General features: G+C 42.9%; 1 protein-coding gene across 2 annotated transcripts in view; it reads left to right on the top strand.

The window, feature by feature from the left end:
* The window catches only part of LOC133622994 (RNA-binding protein Musashi homolog 1), an 89,709-nt gene that overhangs the window by 56,829 nt on the left and 8,880 nt on the right, over positions 1-24,000 (top strand). For both annotated transcript variants that reach the window (XM_072914292.1, XM_072914291.1), the window contains exons 7-10: positions 7,735-7,783; positions 11,278-11,360; positions 11,435-11,552; positions 23,896-23,976. In XM_072914292.1, coding sequence (XP_072770393.1) covers positions 7,735-7,783; positions 11,278-11,360; positions 11,435-11,552; positions 23,896-23,976 — 331 coding nt within the window. The remainder of the gene's footprint in view (positions 1-7,734; positions 7,784-11,277; positions 11,361-11,434; positions 11,553-23,895; positions 23,977-24,000) is intronic.

The raw sequence follows: 24,000 nt of genomic DNA, 5'->3' as shown, positions 1-24,000 counted from the left end.
GAACTGAGGAGACACATTTTTGAAGTGGAATTCTTTCCCATTCTTGCTTAATGTACAGCTTAAGTTGTTCAACAGTCCGGGGTCTCTCTTGTGGTATTTTAGGCTTCATAATGCGGCATTATCTTGCTGAAATAAGCAGGGGCGTCCATGGTAACGTTGCTTGGATGGCAACATATGTTGCTCCAAAAGCTGTATATACCTTTCAGCATTAATGGTGCCTTCACAGATGTGTAAGTTACCCATGTCTTGGCCACTAATACACCCCCATACCATCACACATGCTGCCTTTTACACTTTGCGCCTAGAACAATCCGGATGGTTCTTTTCCTCTTTGGTCCGGAGGACACGACGTCCACAGTTTCCAAAAACAATTTGAAATGTGGACTCGTCAGACCATAGAACACTTTTCCATTTTGTATCAATCCATCTTAGATGAGCTCAGGCCCAGCGAAGCCGACGGCGTTTCTGGGTGTTGTTGATAAACGGTTTTCGCCCTTGCATAGGAGAGTTTTAACTTGCACTTACAGATGTAGCAACCAACTGTAGTTACTGACAGTGGGTTTCTGAAGTGTTCCTGAGCCCATGTGGTGATATCCTTTACACACTGATGTCGCTTGTTGATGCAGTACAGCCTGAGGGATGGAAGGTCACGGGCTTAGCTGCTTACGTGCAGTGATTTCTCCAGATTCTCTGAACCCTTTGATGATATTACGGGCCGTAGATGGTGAAATCCCTCAATTCCTTGCAATAGCTGCTTGAGAAAGGTTGTTCTTAAACTGTTCAACAATTTTCTCACGCATTTGTTGACAAAGTGGTGACCCTCGCCTCATTCTTGTTTGTGAATGACTGAGCATTTCATGGAATCTACTTTTATACCCAATCATGGCACCCACCTGTTCCCAATTAGCCTGCACACCTGTGGGATGTTCCAAATAAGTGTTTGATGAGCATTCCTCAACTTTATCAGTATTTATTGCCACCTTTCCCAACTTCTTTGTCACGTGTTGCTGGCATCAAATTTTAAAGTTAATGATTATTTGCAAAAAAAAAAAAAAAGTTTATGAGTTAGAACATCAAATATGTTGTCTTTGTAGCATATTCAACTGAATATGGCTTGAAAAGGATTTGCAAATCATTGTATTCCATTTATATTTACATCTAACACAATTTCCCAACTCATATGGAAACGGGGTTTGTATAAGGTGCATTAAAGGAGTCATGTTATTATTATTTTTTTCTAAATCTAAAAGACTTCCTTGTGGTCTACATGAGTGTTTTTCAACCACTGTGCTGTGGGAGATGATCTAAAATCACTTACTTGGGTTAAAAATACTTTTTGCCAACCAGTAGCAGACAAATTAGGAGTCTTTGTTTGTTTACTTACTACTAAAAGACAAGTTGTCTAGTATGTTCACTACTTTATTTAAGGACTAAATGACAATAATAAACATATGTTTTATGTACACTAAGATTTTTTTTGTTCAAATAAAGCCAATAATGACATTTTTTGTGGTCCCCTTTATTTAGAAAAGTATCAAAAAGTACCGAAAAGTATCTAAAAAGTGTTGGTACCGGTATGTGGACAACACTACTATGAATGAATGCAGAGGGACAATAAGAAAGAGAAATGCATGGACATATGTGATGATAGGCCAACATTTGGATGTAGGGAAGGCTTGATTTGAGGTCTGCTTTCACACTGACACTCCTCACTCACCTTTGACCTTTCTGGAGGCCGACTTGCCTCGGGGCTACACACACACACACACACACACACACACACACACACACACACACACACACACACTATTGCAGTGTCCTGGCATACACAGCCAGTATATGAGTATGGATGATATCCACTGCAGCCTTTTATAGACCAAGTGCACTGATTGATTTAGCAAATGTGTATTATTAGTGTGTCATGTTGTTCCCTGGAGGTGAGGTGGACTTTGACTGGAGAACATGTAGTGACTAGAACAGACACCTGTGTCCAGAGGTGGGTAGAGTAGCCAGAAATTGTACTCAAGTAAGAGTACTGTTACTTTAGAGATTTATTACTCAAGTAAAAGTAAGGAGTAGTCACCCAAATATTTACTTGAGTAAAAGTCAAAAGTATGTTGTGAAAAAACTACTCAAGTACTGAGTAACTGATGAGTAACATACACACACATATCATATATATATATATATATATATATATATATATATATATATATATATGTATGTGTGGGAAAAAAAATCACAAGACTATTTCATCTCTACAGGCCTGTTTCATGAGGGGGGGTTCCCTCAATCATCAGGAGATTTTAATGGGAGCATTCACATACCATGGTTGATATAGGGCACAGAGTGGGTGGGTACAGGCTGGTGTAGGGACGTGGTGATTGGCTCATGTGTTACCTAGGAGGTGTTTCCGTCTGTGGCGGCATGCTGTCACAATTTCGCTGCGCTTGTTGAGGGATGACAGGTCTGGACGGTAAATAATAAACAGTTTCTCTTTCAAGCATAGGTTGCATCTTTTATTACCACTATTGTAAGGTGTGCTGGGATGCAAGAATTTGCCATGTTATTGAATATTCAACATTATTGTCTTTGAGGTCCCAAATGTGTTTGCTGAGTTCTGTGGTATTCAGCAGGTTTTGGTTCCTGAAAGAAGCCTTGTGATTGTTCCATCTGGTTTTGAATTCTCCCTCGGTTAATCCTACATATGTGTCGGATGTGTTAATGTCCTTGCGTGTTACCTTAGATTGGTAGACAACTGATGTTTGTAAGCACCCCCCGTTGAGAGGGCAATCAGGTTTCTTTCGGCAGTTACAGCCTTTGTTGGTTTTGGAGTCGCTCTGTCCGGGGGCCGACGGCTCATTTGCAATTGTTTTGTTGTGGTTTGAGATGATTTGTCGTATATTGTTCATACAGCTGTAGCTCAATTTAATGTTGTTCTTGTTGAATACTTTTCTTAGGGTGTTGTCTTTGGGAAAGTGTTTGTCAATCAGATTGAGGAATTTGTGTCCAATGTTAGTTGAGACGTTTTTGCTGTATGGGGGGTTGTACCAGATGATGTCGTTTCGTTTTCTGTTCTTTTTTGGCTGGTTTCCTGGCGTGGGTTCATAGGTGAGGGTGAAATTGTATCCGCTTTCATCAAGGGCTTTTTGGTACGGGGGGGTTGCTTGGTCAAATTATATATATATATATATATATATATATATATATATATATATATATATATATATATATATATATATATATATATATATATATATATATATATATATATATATACATATATATATATATATATATATATATATATATATACACATACATATACATTGATATATACAGTATATAATTTATATGTATTTATTTTGCTGTTTTTGTTTACATGTTAAAGGTGTTTTAATGAATATACATGCATGTTTAACACATATAGATTCCTTTCTTTCATGAAGACAAGAATATAAGTTGGTGTATTACCTGATTCTGATGACTTGCATTGATTGTAATCAGACAGTAGTGATGATAACGTCCACGTTTTCAAATGGAGGAGAAAAAAAGTTCCTCCTTTCTGTCTAATACCACATGAAAGTGGTTGGTTTTTGGCATCTTATTTGTCCAGCTTCCATATTCGTTTTTATACACTTTACAAGAAATATATTGGTGGCAAACTCCGTAGCTTGCTAGCTTGTTTACGCTGGCTTTCGGAGACTCTTGTTTTGAAAGCGCAGACGCGATGGAGCGGCACTTTTATTGTGAAGACAGGAACTGTGCAGTCAGTCTTTAGGCTTTTGACGGGATGTACGGTTGAAATAAAAAAGGGTCTTTTTTCCTTCACACTTTTGATTGATTGATTGATTGAAACTTTTATTAGTAGATTGCACAGTACAGTACATATTCCGTACAATTGACCACTAAATGGTAACACCCCAATACGTTTTTACACTTGTTTAAGTCAGGTCATGTGACCACCTGGCTCTGTTTGATTGGTCCAACGTCACCAGTGACTGCATCTGATTGGTGGAACGGAGTGAACGTCACCAGTAAGGCAGGCACTTTGAAGGTCTGTCTGACAGACCAAAACAAACAAAGCGTGCATTAACAGATGGATAAAAATTAGTAGCGAGTAGCGAGCTGAATGTAGATAAAAGTAGCGGAGTAAAAGTAGCGTTCCTTCTCTATAAATATACTTAAGTAAAAGTAAAAGTATGTTGCATTAAAACTACTCTTAGAAGTACAATTTATCCCAAAAGTTACTCAAGTAGATGTAACGGAGTAAATGTAGCGCGTTACTACCCACCTCTGGATCTATCACATGCCATAAATTGATTAACGTGGACCCCAACTTAAACAAGTTGAAAAACGTATTGGGGTGTTACCATTTAGTGGTCAATTGTACGGAATATGTACTGTACTGTGCAATCTATTAATAAAAGTCTCAATCAATCAATCAATCAATCAATCAATCAATTATCGCCTGCGTTTCACCAATCAAATGCAGTCACTGGTGACGTTTGACTCCGTTTTACTAATCAAACAGAGCCAGGCGGTCACATGATTAACAAGTTTAAGCTTACATGAACTCAACGTCAAATTTGAGGAAGCACATGGCGGTAAGTAACGTTAGTAGATATTCTGGCTGTCACCGTAGGCTGATGTTAGCTTCCCTGCTATGAATCACTGTCAAATGTACATCGTGTGGGGACATTTATTAACGCACTGCAGCCTCTTAGACAGACAGACACACACACACACACACACACACACACACACACACACACACACACACACACACACACACACACACACACACACACACACACACACACACACACACACGCATGCATACAAACACCAATCAGTGTGTTCCCAGGTGCAGCCCACACCTATCAGTTTATGGTTTGCGTAAAGGCTAACTTGTTATTTTCCTTTGTAATCTCTGCCTACTGAGCCTATGGTGCAGTTAAGTTATTGTGGCTCAATTTGCCTTCATTTTTTTTTATGTTAATGTATTATTATTTAATATATTATTGTTTTAGTTGCTTAAGAGATATTCCTGGCTCTGAATTTGCTCATTGCTATTTTTATGTTTTTGTGCATTATTTGTTGCCGTCATCATTAAACGAACAGGTTACTCATCAGTTACTCAGTACTTGAGTAGTTTTTTCACAACATACTTTTTACTTTTACTCAAGTAAATATTTGGGTGACTACTCCTTACTTTTACTTGAGTAATAAAACTCTAAAGTAACAGTACTCTTACTTGACTACAATTTCTGGCTACTCTACCCACCTCTGGACACCTGTGTGTGTAAAGGTGTGTGACTAGGACAGACACATGTGTGTAAAGGTGTGTGATTAGGACAGACACCTGTGTGTGTAAAGGTGTGTGACTAGGACAGACACCTGTGTGTGACTAGAAGAGACACCTGTGTGTGTAAAGGTGTGTGACTAGGACAGACACCTGTGTGTGTAAAGGTGTGTGACTAGGACAGACACGTGTGTAAAGGTGTGTGACTAGGACAGACACCTGTGTGTGACTAGAAGAGACACTTGTGTGTGTAAAGGTGTGTGACTAGAAAAGACACTTGTGTGTGTAAAGGTGTGTGACTAGGACAGACACCTGTGTGTGACTAGGACAGACACCTGTGTGTGTAAAGGTGTGTGACTAGGACAGACACGTGTGTAAAGGTGTGTGACTAGGACAGACACCTGTGTGTGACTAGAAGAGACACTTGTGTGTGTAAAGGTGTGTGACTAGAAAAGACACCTGTGTGTGTAAAGGTGTGTGACTAGGACAGACACCTGTGTGTGTAAAGGTGTGTTACTAGGACAGACACCTGTGTGTGTAAAGGTGTGTGACTAGGACAGACACCTGTGTGTGTAAAGGTGTGTGACTAGGACAGACACATGTGTGTGTAAAGGTGTGTGACTAGGACAGACACATGTGTGTGTAAAGGTGTGTGACTAGGACAGACATCTGTGTGTGACTAGGACAGACACCTGTGTGTGTAAAGGTGTGTGACTAGAACAGACACTTGTGTGTAAAGGTGTGTGACTAGGACAGACACATGTGTGTGTAAAGGTGTGTGACTAGAACAGACACTTGTGTGTAAAGGTGTGTGACTGGGACAGACACCTGTGTGTGTAAAGGTGTGTGACTAGAACAGACACTTGTGTGTAAAGGTGTGTGACTAGGACAGACACCTGTGTGTGACTAGGACAGACACATGCGTGTGTAAAGGTGTGTGACTAGGACAGACACCTGTGTGTGACTAGGACAGACACATGTGTGTGTAAAGGTGTGTGATTAGGACAGACACGTGTGTGTGTAAAGGTGTGTGACTAGGACACCCACCTGTGTGTTTCAACGTGTGTGACTAGGACAGACACCTGTGTGTGACTAGGACAGACACCTGTGTGTGTAAAGGTGTGTGACTAGGACAGACATGTGTGTGTAAAGGTGTGTGACTAGAAGAGACACCTGTGTGTGTAAAGGTGTGTGACTAGGACAGACACATGTGTGTAAAGGTGTGTGACTAGGACAGACACCTGTGTGTGACTAGAAGAGACACCTGTGTGTGTAAAGGTGTGTGACTAGGACAGACACCTGTGTGTGTAAAGGTGTGTGACTAGGACAGACACTTGTGTGTGTAAAGGTGTGTGACTAGGACAGACACCTGTGTGTGACTAGAAGAGACACCTGTGTGTGTAAAGGTGTGTGACTAGGACAGACACCTGTGTGTGTAAAGGTGTGTGACTAGGACAGACACTTGTGTGTGTAAAGGTGTGTGACTAGGACAGACACCTGTGTGTGACTAGAAGAGACACCTGTGTGTGTAAAGGTGTGTGACTAGGACAGACACCTGTGTGTGAAAAGGTGTGTGACTAGGACAGACACACGTGTGTGTAAAGGTGTGTGACTAGGACAGACACCTGTGTGTGTAAAGGTGTGTGACTAGGACAGACACTTGTGTGTGACTAGAAGAGACACCTGTGTGTGTAAAGGTGTGTGACTAGGACAGACACCTGTGTGTGAAAAGGTGTGTGACTAGGACAGACACCTGTGTGTGTAAAGGTGTGTGACTAGGACAGACACCTGTGTGTGTGTGACTAGGACACTCACCTGTGTGTGTAAAGGTGAGTGTGGGAGAACGAGGAGAAGGAAGTATGGTGGAGTGTCCACCAACAAACAAAGCCTTTGTTCTCTCTCTCCTTTGTCTTTTCTTTCTACTCCTTTTTTCCACTTTGACCCAATCCTTTTTTCTCTTTTTTCTTAGCGGTCTCTCTGTACTCTTTCACAATACATCCACCTGTTACTACCCCCCCCCCCCCCCACACCCACCTGCCGGCAAGATTCACCTTTCTACACGTTTTCTTCTTTTCCCCCCTCACTGCTATTCATTTGATGTTTGCTGCGGCTCTCTTTTGTACAGTTGCCATGGGAATGTCAAAGTTTGGAGGGGAGAAAAGGGGAAGTTTGCATGCCACCCATTGTGCACACCCAGCCTGCTTCTGGAGGCGTCCTCCATGTTTTCCTCTCTTTCATAACCTGTCACCTCCCTCCTCCTCCTCCTCCTCCTCCTCCTCCTCGCGTCTGTCCATCTGTTGCTGAGCCTTCCTGCAGAACTTGAGAAGGGCTGAGGTCAGGCAATATGCTGCGTGGCCAGAGAGAGGGCGAGAGAGAGAGAGAGAGGGCGAGAGAGGGCGAGTGTCAACTGTCTTGTTTGTCCCCTCCAGGTAGACGACGCCATGCTCATGTTCGACAAGACCACCAACAGACATCGAGGTGAGACCTCCTCTCTCTGGATCTTTCCTTTAAGTTACTCCTTTTCCACCCCAGTTTTCCCGGGTATGTATTGATCACCCCGAGCAGGCCGACTTCCTGTGGGCCCGGCGGGCTGGAGGAGACAAACGGGGCTAGTCTAATTAGCCAGTCCGTTAATCAGGATCAGGATAAAGCCTCCTTAAGCGCCTCCTCCCCACCCTGGGACTTGATCGATCATGACAGCCTTCCAGCTTGGCCCCGGCCTTCTGGCCAGGAAGGAAGGGAGGGCAGGATGGATGAGTGTGTGTGTGTGCGTGTGTGTGTGTGTGCGTGTGTGTGTTCTTGTATTGCTGCCCTTCTTGAGACATGAAGAAGGAAAAGTGTCTTCCATATGAGGAGGTGTGAAGAAGTGATTGCATCTAATAGACAATGTCTCATTTGTGGTGACATCTATCAAAAGTAGGGTGGTGCCAAAAAGGAGGGATTGTTCAAATTGAATAGAGACATACTTGTCAGGTTCAAACACTGATGACAAGAAGCAAGGAATCATGCAGAGACAGATGAGGAGAACGCATGGAGCTGCACACTTAGTCACAGTCTCGCCCCTACGTTCAGCTCCCGCGCTCCTCTATTTATTCAGGAGTTCCACAGTCAACAACACTAAGGCCGCCTCTAAAAGGAGTGGTCATACAGTATATACCATGCAAAGCAGGTCCAGTACGCACAATACGTGGCGGAATGTGCTGGGGCCTTGTGATTGCCTTGTTTCTGCTTCGTCTGCGTGCTGTCATCTTATGTTTGTTGAGGTCCTTGAAGTCCTTCTTTTCTTGCAAAATTTTGACTTGCGTTGAGTAAAATGAGGACTTTTATTATAATATTACCAAAATTCTACGTTTTTCTTGTGAAATTGTAACTCATTTTTCACAACAAACTTTTTTATATTTACATAGTGTGTAAATTCTATTAATGTTGTCAATACACATCTTTATATATCTAGAAAGGCTGGTCCTAAAGGGGGAGGCATTTTTCTCAGGTCTCAAGAAGGTAAGAAATACAAGAGTGTGTGTGTGTGTGTGTGTGTGTGTGTGTGTGTGTGTGTGTGTGTGTGTTCTTGTATTGCTGCCCTTCTTGAGACATGAAGAAGGAAAAGTATCTTCCATATGAGGAGGTGTGAACAAGTGATTGCATCTAATAGACAATGTCTCATTTGTGGTGACATCTATCAAAAGTAGGGTGGTGACAAAAAGGAGGGATTGTTCAAATTGAATAGAGACATACTTGTCAGGTTCAAACACTGATGACAAGAAGCAAGGAATCATTTATGAGCAAAATTAAATTTTGCTCATGAGGAGAACGCATGGAGCTGCACACTTAGTCACAGTCTCGCCCTACGCTCTAAGGTTCAGCTCCCGCGCTCCTCTATTTATTCAGGAGTTCCACAGTCAACAACACTAAGGCCGCCTCTAAAAGGAGTGGTCATATATACCACGCAAAGCAGGTCCAGTACGCACAATACGTGGCGGAATGTGCTGGGGCCTTGTGATTGCCTTGTTTCTGCTTCGTCTGCGTGCTGTCATCTTATGTTCGTTGAGGTCCTTGAAGTCCTTGGCTGTAAAACAAAACAAAGATAACATCTGCGGCCACCCCTCAGACAAGAAGTTTTGTCCTTGCACAGATAGAAAAATACCATCTCAGCGCAATTGACAATAATTTATAGCAACGGCCCTTAAGTATAAAGTTATTGTGATAATATATACATGATTATTCTAACAATACTGTAATAACTTGAAGTAAATAATGAAGATTAAAAAACAATTACAAACAATTATTTTATTTTTTTTTAACAAAAAGCAGTTTTTCTCACGTCGACTTTTTTCTCATAAAATTGGGAACAATTTCTCACATTCTTTCTGTTTCTGTATTATTGCAATATTTTCTCGTACAATTGTGACTTTTTTATGTAAAATTATTACTTTTTCATGCAAAATGGTGACATTTGTAATATAAAATTCTGACTTATCACAATATTGCCAATTTTTGTTGTTGTTCTGGTAAAATAGTGACATTTTTGGAGTAAAATTATGACTTTTGTTATCATTTTGCCGAGTAAAATTCCGATTATTATTATAATATTGCCAAAACTTTAAAGTGTTCTTATAAAATTGTGACTTTTGTCGAGTAAAATTACGACTCTTTTCATAAAATTGCCAAACTTTTAAGCTTTTCTTGTAAAATTGCGACTGTTTTTGAGTATAATTCCAACTTTAATCATAATATTGCACAAATGTTCAGTTTTTCTTGCAAAATTTTGACTTGCGTTGAGTAAAATGATAACTTTTATTATAATACTGCCAAAATTCTAAGTTTTTCTTGTGAAATTGTGACCTTTTTCTTGTGAAATTCCAACTCATTTTTCACAACAAACTTTTTTATATTTTTGTGACCTTTTTCCTGTGAAATTCCAACTCATTTTTCACAACAAACTTTTTTATATTTTTGTGACCTTTTTCTTGTGAAATTCCAACTCATTTTTCACAACAAACTTTTTTTTATATTTTTGTGACCTTTTTCTTGTGAAATTCCAACTCGTTTTTCACAACAAACTTTTGTATATTTTTGTGACCTTTTTCTTGTGAAATTCCAACTCATTTTTCACAACAAACTTTTGTATATTTTTGTGACCTTTTTCTTGTGAAATTCCAACTCATTTTTCACAACAAACTTTTTTATATTTTTGTGACCTTTTTCTTGTGAAATTCCAACTCATTTTTCACAACAAACTTTTTTATATATTTTTGTGACCTTTTTCTTGTGAAATTCCAACTCATTTTTCACAACAAACTTTTTTATATTTTTGTGACCTTTTTCTTGGGAAATTCCAACTCATTTTTCACAACAAACTTTTTTATATTTGTGTGACCTTTTTCTTGTGAAATTCCAACTCATTTTTCACAACAAACTTTTTTATATTTTTGTGACCTTTTTCTTGTGAAATTCCAACTCATTTTTCACAACAAACTTTTTTTAATATTTTTGTGACCTTTTTCTTGTGAAATTCCAACTCATTTTTCACAACAAACTTTTTTATATTTTTGTGACCTTTTTCTTGTGAAATTCCAACTCATTTTTCACAACAAACTTTTTTATATTTTTGTGACCTTTTTCTTGTGAAATTCCAACTCATTTTTCACAACAAACTTTTTTATATTTACATAGTATGTATATATTATTAATGTTGTCAATACACTGCATTTTTCTCAGGTCTCCAGAAGGTAGGAAATACAAGAAAGTGTGTGTGTGTGTGTGTGTGTGTGTGTGTGTGTGTGTGTGTGTGTGTGTGTGTGTGTGTGTGTGTGTGTGTGTGTGTGTGTGAGACTGCGGGGGTTAAGCGGCTATTACAACTGATTACTCAAGACTATTACCTTTAACAGTTTGGCATAAAGGCCTACACCGTCCCAAGCCCAAAACCCTGGTGTGTCAAAAGTTGCCCTCACACGCTGGTCTCATCCTTGCAGGGTTCGGCTTTGTGACCTTCGAGAACGAGGATGTGGTGGAGAAGGTCTGCGAGATCCATTTCCACGAGATCAACAACAAAATGGTGAGAAGCGACTCACCCAGCTGGAATTCTTCCAGGATGATTTTGCGTTGAACAAGTGTTGTCGTCACAAACAGGTGGAATGCAAGAAAGCCCAACCCAAGGAGGTGATGTCCCCCACCGGCTCAGCCAGGGGGCGCTCTCGGGTGATGCCCTATGGAATGGATGCGTTCATGCTGGGGATCGGTATGCTGGGTAAGTTGCTATTGATTAGGACAGGAAGGATGTATCGCTCAACAACTCTATAGCGGTGCACTCTCGTCGGGTTTGAAGGTCACGTGACGCTTCATGACCTTCACATGGAGCTTCAGACATCTTCACCTTGCCATCAGCCCAGCAAGGTGGCAGGCGGGACCAGAAACTGTCATTATGTCCTGTTTTTATTTTGCAACCTTGAAGAAACCCAGTGGAACAGAATTCAAAATCAATCAATCAATCAATCAATGTTTATTTATATAGCCCTAAATCACAAGTGTCTCAAAGGGCTGCACAAGCCACAACGACATCCTCGGTATAGCCCACATAAGGGCAAGGAAAAACTCACCCCAGTGGGACGTCGATGTGAATGACTATGAGAAACCTTGGAGAGGACCGCATATGTGGGTAACCCCCCCCCTCTAGGGGAGACCGAAAGCAATGGATGTCGAGTGGGTCTGACATCATATTGTGAGAATCCAGTCCATAGTGGATCCAACATAATAGTGAGAGTCCAGTCCATAGTGGATCCAACATAATAGTGAGAGTCCAGTCCATAGTGGATCTAACATAATAGTGTGAGAGTCCAGTCCATAGTGGATCCAACATAATAGTGAGAGTCCAGTCCATAGTGGATCTAACATAATAGTGTGAGAGTCCAGTCCATAGTGGATCTAATATAATAGTGAGAGTCCAGTCCATAGTGGATCTAGCATAATAGTGTGAGAGTCCAGTCCATGGTGGATCTAACATAATAGTAAGAGTCCAGTCCATAGTGGATCTAACATAATAGTGAGAGTCCAGTCCATAGTGGGTCTAACATAATAGTGAGAGTCCAGTCCATAGTGGATCCAACATAATAGTAAGAGTCCAGTCCATAGTGGATCTAACATAATAGTGTGAGAATCCAGTCCATAGTGGATCTAACATAATAGTGTGAGAGTCCAGTCCATAGTGGATCTAACATAATAGTGTGAGAGTCCAGTCCATAGTGGATCTAACATAATAGTAAGAGTCCAGTCCATAGTGGGTCTGACATAATAGTGTGAGAGTCCAGTCCATAGTGGATCCAACATAATAGTGAGAGTCCAGTCCATAGTGGATCTAACATAATAGTGTGAGAGTCCAGTCCATAGTGGATCCAACATAATAGTGAGAGTCCAGTCCATAGTGGATCTAACATAATAGCGTGAAAGTCCAGTCCATAGTGGATCTAACATAATAGTGTGAGAGTCCAGTCCATAGTGGATCTAACATAATAGTGAGAGTCCAGTCCATAGTGGGTCTAACATAATAGTGAGAGTCCAGTCCATAGTGGATCTAACATAATAGCGTGAAAGTCCAGTCCATAGTGGATCTAACATAATAGTGTGAGAGTCCAGTCCATAGTGGATCTAACATAATAGTGTGAGAGTCCAGTCCATAGTGGATCTAACATAATAGTGTGAGAGTCCAGTCCATAGTGGATCTAACATAATAGTGAGAGTCCAGTCCATAGTGGGTCTAACATAATAGTGAGAGTCCAGTCCATAGTGGATCTAACATAATAGCGTGAAAGTCCAGTCCATAGTGGATCTAACATAATAGTGTGAGAGTCCAGTCCATAGTGGATCTAACATAATAGTGTGAGAGTCCAGTCCATAGTGGATCTAACATAATAGTGTGAGAGTCCAGTCCATAGTGGATCTAACATAATAGTAAGAGTCCAGTCCATAGTGGGGCCAGCAGGACACCATCCCGAGCGGAGACGGGTCAGCAGCGCAGAGATGTTCCCAGCCGATGCACAGGCGAGCGGTCCACCCCGGGTCCCGACTCTGGACAGCCAGCACTTCATCCATGGCCACCGGACCTGTGCCCCCCCCCACCCCCCCGCCCTCCACAAGGAATAGGGGAGCAGAGGAGAAAAGAAAAGAAACGGCAGATCAACTGGTCTAACAGGGGGTCTATTTAAAGGCTAGAGTATACAAATGAGTTTTAAGATGGGACTTAAATGCTTCTACTGAGGTAGCATCTCTAATTGTTACCGGGAGGGCATTCCATAGTACTGGAGCCCCAATAGAAAACGCTCTATAGCCCGCAGACTGTTTTTGGGCTCTGGGAATCACTAATAAGCCGGACAAAGAGTCCAATTCCAAACTACATTCAGTCTATTTGTCAAGCCATCATTCCAATGAATCCTGGGAAAAGTCCACCTGGACAAGACCTGGGAAAATTAATCAATCAATCAATGTTTATTTATATAGCCCTAAATCACAAGTGTCTCAAAGGGCTGCACAAGCCACAACGACATCCTCGGTACAAAGCCCACATAAGGGCAAGGAAAAACTCACCCCAGTGGGACGTCGATGTGAATGACTATGAGAAACCTTGGAGAGGACCGCATATGTGGGTATATTAATAATGTTGCGTTTATTATACGTAGTGCACTTTAAATAGTTTCGACCATATCTAGGAATTGATACGACGGGAATTTTCAGATTGTTTATGTGAGTTGTGTGTTGTTCTAAGAAAATTGCTATGCGTACAGGAATTATCCAGCCTGGCGCTGGCTAGTTCTAGCTTAACTTGACTCCTCACCCGGACTAGCAGGCTCTGTAATTGCCTGTGACCGGGCTTGCTCTAGTGTAGTTAGTCAAATGTGACTTAAACAGTAGTCTATGTTTTTAGGCAGGATGATGGCGCCTTCCTGGTTAGGGTGAAGGCCGTCTCTCATCAGCAAGCCTGGTTTGCCCCAGAAAGAGGGCCAATTATCAATCAACGGTAGTCCCTGTTGTCTACAGAAGCTAGCCAGCCACTTGTTAAATTAAGGCTTTTTAATCTGGCTCGCCGGACATTCCCAAATCATTTCTTTAGATGTTTAAGATGTAAAGTGTAGCTGCCAATAATCATTATGATCTTTTCTAATGACCGTAAGTCTTCAACTATACTAAGTAGAGATGTCCGATAATATCGGCCTGCTCTAATGCTTTAAAATGTAATATCGGAAATTATCGGTATCGTTTTTTTTAATTATCGGTATCGGTTTATTTTTATTTTTTATTCATTTTTGTATTAAATCAGCATAAAAAAACACAAGATACACTTACAATTAGTGCACCAAGCCAAAAAACCTCCCTCCCCCATTTACACTCATTCACACAAAAGGGTTGTTTCTTTCTGTTATTAATATTCTGGTAGGTTCCTACATTATATATCAATATATATCAATACAGTCTGCAAGGGATACAGTCCGTAAGCACACACTGCTGCTCCACTAATAGTACTAACAGTTAATTTTACTCATTTTCATTCATTACTAGTTTCTATGTTACTGTTTTTATATTGTTTTACTTTCTTTTTTATTCAAGAAAATGTTTTTAATTTATTTATCTTATTAATTTTTTTTAAAAGTACCTTATCTTCACCATACCTGGTTGTCCAAATTAGGCAGAATAATGTGTTAATTCCACGATTGCATATATCGGTATCGGTTAAAATCGGTATCGATTGATATCAGTATCGTAATTAAGAGTTGAACAATATCGGAATAATAAAAGTGATCTAATTAGTTACTATGGTCATCTAATGAGTTACTATGGTCATCTAATTAGTTACTATGGTCATCTAATTAGTTACTATGCTCATCTAGTGAGTTACTATGGTCATCTAATTAGTTACTATGGTCATCTAATTAGTTACTATGGTAATCTAATTAATTACTATGGTCATCTAATTAGTTACTATGCTCATCTAGTGAGTTACTATGGTCATCTAATTAGTTACTCTGGTAATCTAATGAGTTACTATGGTCATCTAATGAGTTACTATGGTCATCTAATTAGTTACTATAGTCATCTAATTAGTTACTATGTAATCTAAGTCACAGCTGCTCAGACGAGGCACCAAGCAGTGTGGGTGGGGAGTAGAGATGCGCGGATAGGCAATTATTTCATCCGCAACCGCATCACAAAAGTCGTCAACCACCCGCCATCCACCCGTTTCTAACATTTAATCAAAACCGCACCCGCCCGTTGTTATATATCTAATATAGACGATGCAAGGCATTAGTGAGGTTATAAAGCTTTTGCCTGTTAAAGAAAGGAGACTGATCCAATGCAGCACAGACATTCAATGCGTGCCACGCTGTCACGGCCCAGACGCACACCAGTGCGCAGTCATCTGGGAGCCGCGCTGAGCGCACCTCCAAGCGCGTGGAGGTGCGATGTCCCTCGCACCCGCGGCGGCTCCACCCGGGCTCGCGCCCGAGGCTTCAGCGCGCACCGCGGCGGCCATCCTACTCGTCGCGGCCTAGCCCTCGCGGCTCTCGCTGCCGGCGACGGCCGGGTATGGGCCCGACGCTCCAGCGCCATCCATTTTCAGGGCTAGTTGATTCGGCAGGTGGGTTGTTACACACTCCTTAGCGGGTTCCGACTTCCATGGCCACCGTCCTGCTGTCTATATCAACCAACACCTTTTCTGGGGTCTGATGAGCGTCGGCATCGGGCGCCTTAACCCGGCGTTCGGTTCATCCCGCAGCGCCAGTTCTGCTTACCAAAAGTGGCCCACTCGGCTCACTAGGGTGAGCCCCACCCCTTTTGTGAGCGCACTGCGCGCGGAGTGACCCCTGTTACGCGCCCCCGGCAACGGGGGTGGCGGGCAGGTAAGCTGCGCGGGCGGAGCGCGGAGTGACCCCTGTTACGATGTTAGGTATGCAGCTTACCTGCCCGCCACAGGGGTGGCGGGCAGGTAAGCTGCTTACCTGCTGCGCATGACGCCGGCCGCGGCGAAGGCGGACGAGGCGGGGTGTCGGTGCGGTGGGCGCGGTGGTGACCCTGGACGTGCGTCGGGCCCTTCTCGCGGATCGCCTCAGCTACGGCTCCCGGTGGGGCCCTCTCGGGGGAAGGGGCCTCGGTCCCGGACCCCGGCGAGGCGTCCCTTCTCCTCTCCGTAAAAGTGTCCATCTCTTTTCCGACCCGCAGACTCCGCGGTTGTGTCCGCAAACCGCGCATCTCTACTGGGGAGTGTTTCCACAGAGTGTTTCCAGAGTGTGAAATGTGGGTGTCAGGGACAGACGTGGAAGGAGATTTTGACAACAAAGTTGAAAAGCTTAGTGATGTATCACATGTATCAGATTGTAGGTGGGATTTTTTTGTTACTCTTGGCGTTCATATTTCACTCTGTTTGTTGCATTTTGCTTGATTGTAAAATATGTGGATGGAGAAGGGGGTGTGACGGTCATATGCTGTCAATATTCAGTGTTTTATCCTTCATAGTTAATATTGTAACATTCTTTACTTTCATGTACATTCTGGGTGTCAACTGTGGACCAGCTCTATACTCTGGGCAGGGTCCTTGAGGGTGCATGGGAGTTTGTCCAACCAGTCTACATGTGCTTTGTGGACTTGGAGAAGGCATTCGACCGTGTACCCCGGGAAGTCCTGTGGGGAGTGCTCAGAGAGTATGGGGTAATGGACTGTCTGATTGTGGCAGTCCGCTCCCTGTATGATCAGTGTCAGAGCTTGGTCCGCATTGCCGGCAGTAAGTCGGACACGTTTCCAGTGAGGGTTGGACTCCGCCAAGGCTGCCCTTTGTCACCCATTCTGTTCATAACCTTTATGGACAGAATTTCTAGGCGCAGTCAAGGCGTTGAGGGGATCTGGTTTGGTGGCTGCAGGATTAGGTCACTGCTATTTGCAGATGATGTGGTCCTGATGGCTTCCTCTGGCCAAGATCTTCAGCTCTCGCTGGATCGGTTCGCAGCCGAGTGTGAAGCGACTGGGATGGGAATCAGCACCTCCAAGTCCGAGTTCATGGTTCTCTCCCGGAAAAGGGTGAAGTGCCATGTCCGGGTTGGGGAGGAGATCTTGCCCCAAGTGGAGGAGTTCAAGTACCTCGGAGTCTTGTTCACGAGTGAGGGAAGAGTGGATCCTGAGATTGACAGGCGGATCAGTGCAGCGTCTTCAGTAATGCGGACGCTGTATCGATCCGTTGTGGTGAAGAAGGAGCTGAGCCGGAAGGCAAAGCTCTCGATTTACCGGTCGATCTACGTTCCCATCCTCACCTATGGTCATGAGCTTTGGGTTATGACCGAAAGGACAAGATCACGGGTACAAGCGGCCCAAATGAGTTTCCTCCGCCGGGTGGCGGGGCTCTCCCTTAGAGATAGGGTGAGAAGCTCTGCCATCCGGGGGGAGCTCAAAGTAAAGCCGCTGCTCCTCCACATGGAGAGGAGCCAGATGAGGTGGTTCGGGCATCTGGTCAGGATGCCACCCGAACGCCTCCCTAGGAAGGTGTTTCGGGCACGTCCGACCGGTAGGAGGCCACGGGGAAGACCCAGGACACGCTGGGAAGACTATCTCTCCCGGCTGGCCTGGGAACGCCTCAGGATCCCCCGGGAGGAGCTGGACGAAGTGGCTGGGGAGAGGGAAGTCTGGGCTTCCCTGCTTAAGCTGCTGCCCCCGCGACCCGACCTCGGATAAGCGGAAGAAGATGGATGGATTGATGGATGGATTCTGGGTGTCTCATTCAGTAAAAAAATGTAAAATTCCATTCAGTTTTTTAAGGCGGTCTGTCATAACGTTTTTAACATTCAATCTGACATTATTGTGAGGATTTGTATTAGTGTTCCTAAAAATCAGATATACGGGCCCCCCAGACACATGTTATGGCCCCCCGAGTCAAAATAATTGCCCAGGCCTGATCTAGACATTCATTATTGATTATTTGATTGATTAATTGATATTATAACTGTGTTTATCAACATAGTAATTCCCCACATTGTGGGATGAATAAAGTCCTAACAGAAGACTGAATAATAAAGTATTCAAATGGCCTGATGTGTGATCTTGGCACATCAGACCTTTAACAAAGTTGTGTTTCCTAATCACCAAGCAGGCCTTAAATCAACTTAATTTGCCAATGCTGCCATCCAGCGTCCAAATTTGAGAACTGCACCCTTGTCACTGCTTTCAGTTCAGTTCAGTTCAGTTCAGTTCAGTTTCAGTTTATTTCGAACGTGCATAAAATACAATCACAATGTCATGCATCGCATATTTCCAGTTGTTTCATTACAGCACGTCCGAAAAGGAGTAGGAAGAAGCAGAGCTTATTTAATCCTACCCCTTTTCCTATCGTAGCAATTGTATCCTATTTCCTTGTTCTCTGTAACAGAACAGTGAACAAAGAAATACAATTAAAAAAAACCTTTGGAAGTAAACAAATATTAAATAAATAAATAATCTTTGTCTCAATAAAAAAATAAAAATATATGGCAGTTTTTTTCCCCTTTAAAACGGTCATTGCTCAAAAATATAAATAGGAATTAAAATCAATGGTGTTATGAATTATTGACCTATTGAAGGCTACTTCACATCGAATATTTTGCCTAGAAATGTTTTTGGGGGAATATATTGCATATTTTGGGTTTGCCATAAAAAACTCATTTTTATTTCACAAAAAATGCAAAAAAAAATACATCTGCAAATAGAACTAAAGTTGATCTTGTTTTAAGGGAAAATCTTGTGTGTTTGCCATAAAAAAACTCTTTCTTTCAAAAAAAAAAAAAGGCAGTAAAAATTTGACACAGTATCAATCAATCAAAGTTTACTTATAAAACCCTTAATCACCAATGTCTCAAAGGGCTGCACAAGCCACAACGACATCTTCGGCTATCAAACCACATCAGGGCAAGGAAAAAGTCAACCCTAGTGATGGGTCCGGCAACACCGATGCATCGGCGCATGCGTCGAGCTCATAGAGCAAAACCCTGTGTCGGTGCGCGTACCGCTTTTAGAAAGTCACGTGACCGATCATGAGCTGTTTTGGTCACGTGACCGATACGCCAACTGTGTCGCACTGACGCCTCCTCTGTGCCCTGTGAGCGGCTCTTTTCTACAGCCCGAGAAATAATAACTAAGAAGAGAAATCGTCTAAAATGTAATACGTCGGAAAAACTTTTTTTTTTTTTTTATTTATAAAAATGTGTAAAAAAAATAAATAAAAAAAATTCCCAGTCCACAATCATCCACAACACGTTCTCTTAGATTTCCATGTTATGATACATGTTCACATTATTTATTGACTGTATCTAAAAAAGATAAAAATATATTTTTATTTAAATGAAGATATGAAATAATCCTAAATGACTTGGTTTATATTATTGTATATACTAGGGCAGGGGTCACCAACGCGGTGCCCGCGGTCACCAGGTAGCCCGTAAGGACCAGATCAGTCGCCCGCTGGCCTGTTCTAAAAATAGCTCAAAGAGCAGCACTTACCAGTGAGCTGCCTCTATTTTTTAAATGTTATTTATTTACTAGCAAGCTGGTCTCGCTTTGCTCGACATTTTTAATTCTAAAAGAGACAAAACTCAAATAGAATTTGAAAATCCAAGAAAATATTTTAAAGACTTGGTCTTCACTTGGAATAAGCGGTAGAAAATGGATGGATGGATGGGTCTTCACTTGTTTGAATAAATTCATTTATTTTTTACTTTGCTTCTTATTACTTTTAGAAATACAATTTTAGAGGAAAAAATACAACCTTAAAAATGATTTTAGGATTTTTAAACAAATATACCTTTTTACCTTTTAAATTTCTTCCTCTTCTTTCCTGACAATTTAAATCAATGTTCAAGTACATTTATTTATTTTTTATTGTAAAGAATAATAAAAAAAAAATTTTCGACGAAGAATATTTGTGAAATATTTCTTCAAACTTAATATGATTAAAATTCAAAAAAATTATTCTGGCAAATCTAGAAAATCTGTAGAATCAAATTTAAATCTTATTTCAAAGTATTTTGAATTTCTTTTAAAATGTTTGTTCTGGAAAATCTAGAAGAAATACTGATTTGTCTTTGTTAGAAATATAGCTTGGTCCAATTTGTTAAACATTCTAACAAAGTGCAGATTGGATTTTAACCAATTTAAAACATGTCATCAAAATTCAAAAATGTATCTTAATCAGGAAAAATTACTAATGATGTTCCATAAATTTTTTTTTTTTTTTTTTTCAAAAAGATTCAAATAAGCTAGTTTTTCTCTTCTTTTTGTCGGTTGAATTTTGAATTATAAAGAGTCGAAATTGAAGATAAACTATGTTTCAAAATTTTATTTTAAATTTTTTCGTATTTTCTCCTCTTTTAAACCGTTCAATTAAGTGGTTTTTTTCATCATTTATTCTCTACAAAAAACCTTCCGTAAAAGGAAAAAAAAATGTACGACGGAATGACAGACAGAAATACCCATTTTTTTATATATATAAATGTTTTTATTTAGCTATTCTTGTTTAAATCACACTTATGTGTAACTTACAAATGACAATTTATTTATTTATTTATTTAAGTGTGTATCAAACTGGTAGCCCTTGGCATTAATCAGTACCCAAGAAGTAGTTTTTGGTTTCAAAAAGGTTGGTGACCCCTGTACTAGGGCATCAAATCAGTCAGTTGAGTCGGTCCATAGGTTGCCTGTAGGGATTTTTAATGTCCAGCAGATGTCAGTATTTAGTGACACAGTATCGACACAGTATCAATACAGTTTTGCAATGTGTCGAAACGCTTCATGACGCCTCATCAACCCATCACTAGTCAACCCAATGGGAACAATGAGAAACCTTGGAAGGGACCGTGTTCCGCACCCCTCCATGCCGAGTGGATAGGGTTAATAACGTGAGAGTCCAGTCCATAGTGAGGCCAGCAGGGGATCCTGGATACTGAAGCATATTTTCTGACATTGAGTCACGGTCTGCACCGCAGGATGCAGAGACAGCAGGCGAAGTGAAAAGGGCTTTAATAGGGTAAACAAAACAAAGTGCAGCAAGGATTTGCACAAATAAAAGCAGCAGTGCACAAGAAGCATAGTGCAAAGTCAAAGGACTTAGAAAGCAGCTTGATTGGCAACCAGGCACAAGTTTGTCCTAATTGCCGATTAAGTACAGGTAAGGGAGCCAGGGCTTAGACCGGGTGTGTCAAAGTCATTTTAGCTCAGAGGCTGCATGGAGGAATGTATTCTCACACGGGCCAGACTGGTAAAATCATGGAATTAATACTTAATAAAGACAACTTCAGATTGTTTTCTTTGTCTGACTTTGGTCAAAAATAGGACAAGCACATTCTGAAAATGCAACACGTTACAAATAATCCTCTTGGCAAAACACTTTGCTCGTTGTCAATTCCGAGGTGGTGCACTTTCAAAAACACCACGAAGATTCAACTTGAAGCGCTTCCTTTTTAGGATTCTCACATAGGCAGTTCATGGTCCGAGTGGACCATGTTCCGCGCCTCTATTGTCGAGGCAGCTGATTGGAGCTGTGGCCGCAAGGTAGTTGGTGCCTGTCGTGGCGGTAATCCTAGAACCCGTTGGTGGACACCGGCGGTGAGGGATGCCGTCAAGCTGAAGAAGGAGTCCTATCGGGTTCTTTTGGCTCATAGGACTCCTGAGGCAGCGGACAGGTACCGACAGGCCAAGCGGTGTGCGGCTTCAGCGGTCGCGGAGGCAAAAACTCGGACATGGGAGGAGTTCGGGGAAGCCATTGAAAACGACTTCCGGACGGCTTCGAAGCGATTCTGGACCACCATCCGCCGCCTCAGGAAGGGGAAGCAGTGCAGTGTCAACACCGTGTATGGTGAGGATGGTGTTCTGCTGACCTCGACTGCGGATGTTGTGGATCGGTGGAGGGAATACTTCGAAGACCTCCTCAATCCCACCAACACGTCTTCCTATGAGGAAGCAGTGCCTGGGGAATCTGTGGTGGGCTCTTCTATTTCTGGGGCTGAGGTTGCTGAGGTAGTTAAAAAGCTCCTCGGTGGCAAGGCCCCGGGGGTGGATGAGATCCACCCGGAGTTCCTTAAGGCTCTGGATGCTGTGGGGCTGTCTTGGTTGACAAGACTCTGCAGCATCGCGTGGACATCGGGGGCGGTACCTCTGGATTGGCAGACCGGGGTGGTGGTTCCTCTCTTTAAGAAGGGGAACCGGAGGGTGTGTTCTAACTATCGTGGGATCACACTCCTCAGCCTTCCCGGTAAGGTCTATTCAGGTGTACTGGAGAGGAGGCTACGCCGGATAGTCGAACCTCGGATTCAGGAGGAACAGTGTGGTTTTCGTCCTGGTCGTGGAACTGTGGACCAGCTCTATACTCTGGGCAGGGTCCTTGAGGGTGCATGGGAGTTTGCCCAACCAGTCTACATGTGTTTTGTGGACTTGGAGAAGGCATTCGACCGTGTCCCTCGGGAAGTCCTGTGGGGAGTGCTCAGAGAGTATGGGGTATCGGACTGTCTGATTTTGGCGGTCCGCTCCCTGTATGCTCAGTGTCAGAGCTTGGTCCGCATTGCCGGCAGTAAGTCGGACACGTTTCCAGTGAGGGTTGGACTCCGCCAAGGCTGCCCTTTGTCACCCATTCTGTTCATAACTTTTATGGACAGAATTTCTAGGCGCAGTCAAGGCGTTGAGGGGATCTGGTTTGGTGGCTGCAGGATTAGGTCTCTGCTTTTTGCAGATGATGTGGTCCTGATGGCTTCATCTGGCCAGGATCTTCAGCTCTCGCTGGATCGGTTCGCAGCCGAGTGTGAAGCGACTGGGATGAGAATCAGCACCTCCAAGTCCGAGTCCATGGTTCTCGCGCGGAAAAGGGTGGAATGCCATCTTCGGGTTGGGGAGGAGACCCTGCCCCAAGTGGAGGAGTTCAAGTACCTCGGAGTCTTGTTCACGAGTGAGGGAAGAGTGGATGGTGAGATCGACAGGCGGATCGGTGCGGCATCTTCAGTAATGCGGACGCTGTATCGATCCGTTGTGGTGAAGAAGGAGCTGAGCCGGAAGGCAAAGCTCTCAATTTACCGGTCGATCTACGTTCCCATCCTCACCTATGGTCATGAGCTTTGGGTTATGACCGAAAGGACAAGATCACGGGTACAAGCGGCCGAAATGAGTTTCCTCCGCCGGGTGGCGGGGCTCTCCCTTAGAGATAGGGTGAGAAGCTCTGTCATCCGGGGGGAGCTCAAAGTAAAGCCGCTGCTCCTCCACATGGAGAGGAGCCAGATGAGGTGGTTCGGGCATCTGGTCAGGATGCCACCCGAACGCCTCCCTAAGGAGGTGTTTAGGGCATGTCCGACCGGTAGGAGGCCACGAGGAAGACCCAGGACACGTTGGGAAGACTATGTCTCCCGGCTGGCCTGGGAACGCCTCAGGGTGCCACAGGAAGAGCTGGACGAAGTGGCTGGGGAGAGGGAAGTCTGGGCTTCCCTGCTTAGGCTGCTGCCCCCGCGACCCGACCTCGGATAAGCGGAAGAAGATGGATGGATGGATGGATGTTTGTGTCCTGCATTATTGGAAGACATTTCATACAGTTTGTCTCTTTGTCTCCACAGGTTATCCCAGCTTCCAGACTGCCACCTACACCAGTCGGAGCTACGCGGGCATCACCCCCGGATATACCTACCAGTTTCCTGGTAAACACAACACCCGCTCTCCTT

This window comes from Nerophis lumbriciformis, linkage group LG12, assembly GCF_033978685.3.
Source record: "Nerophis lumbriciformis linkage group LG12, RoL_Nlum_v2.1, whole genome shotgun sequence".
Classification (NCBI taxonomy): domain Eukaryota; kingdom Metazoa; phylum Chordata; class Actinopteri; order Syngnathiformes; family Syngnathidae; genus Nerophis; species Nerophis lumbriciformis.
This window is presented reverse-complemented; position numbering and strand designations above follow the sequence as displayed.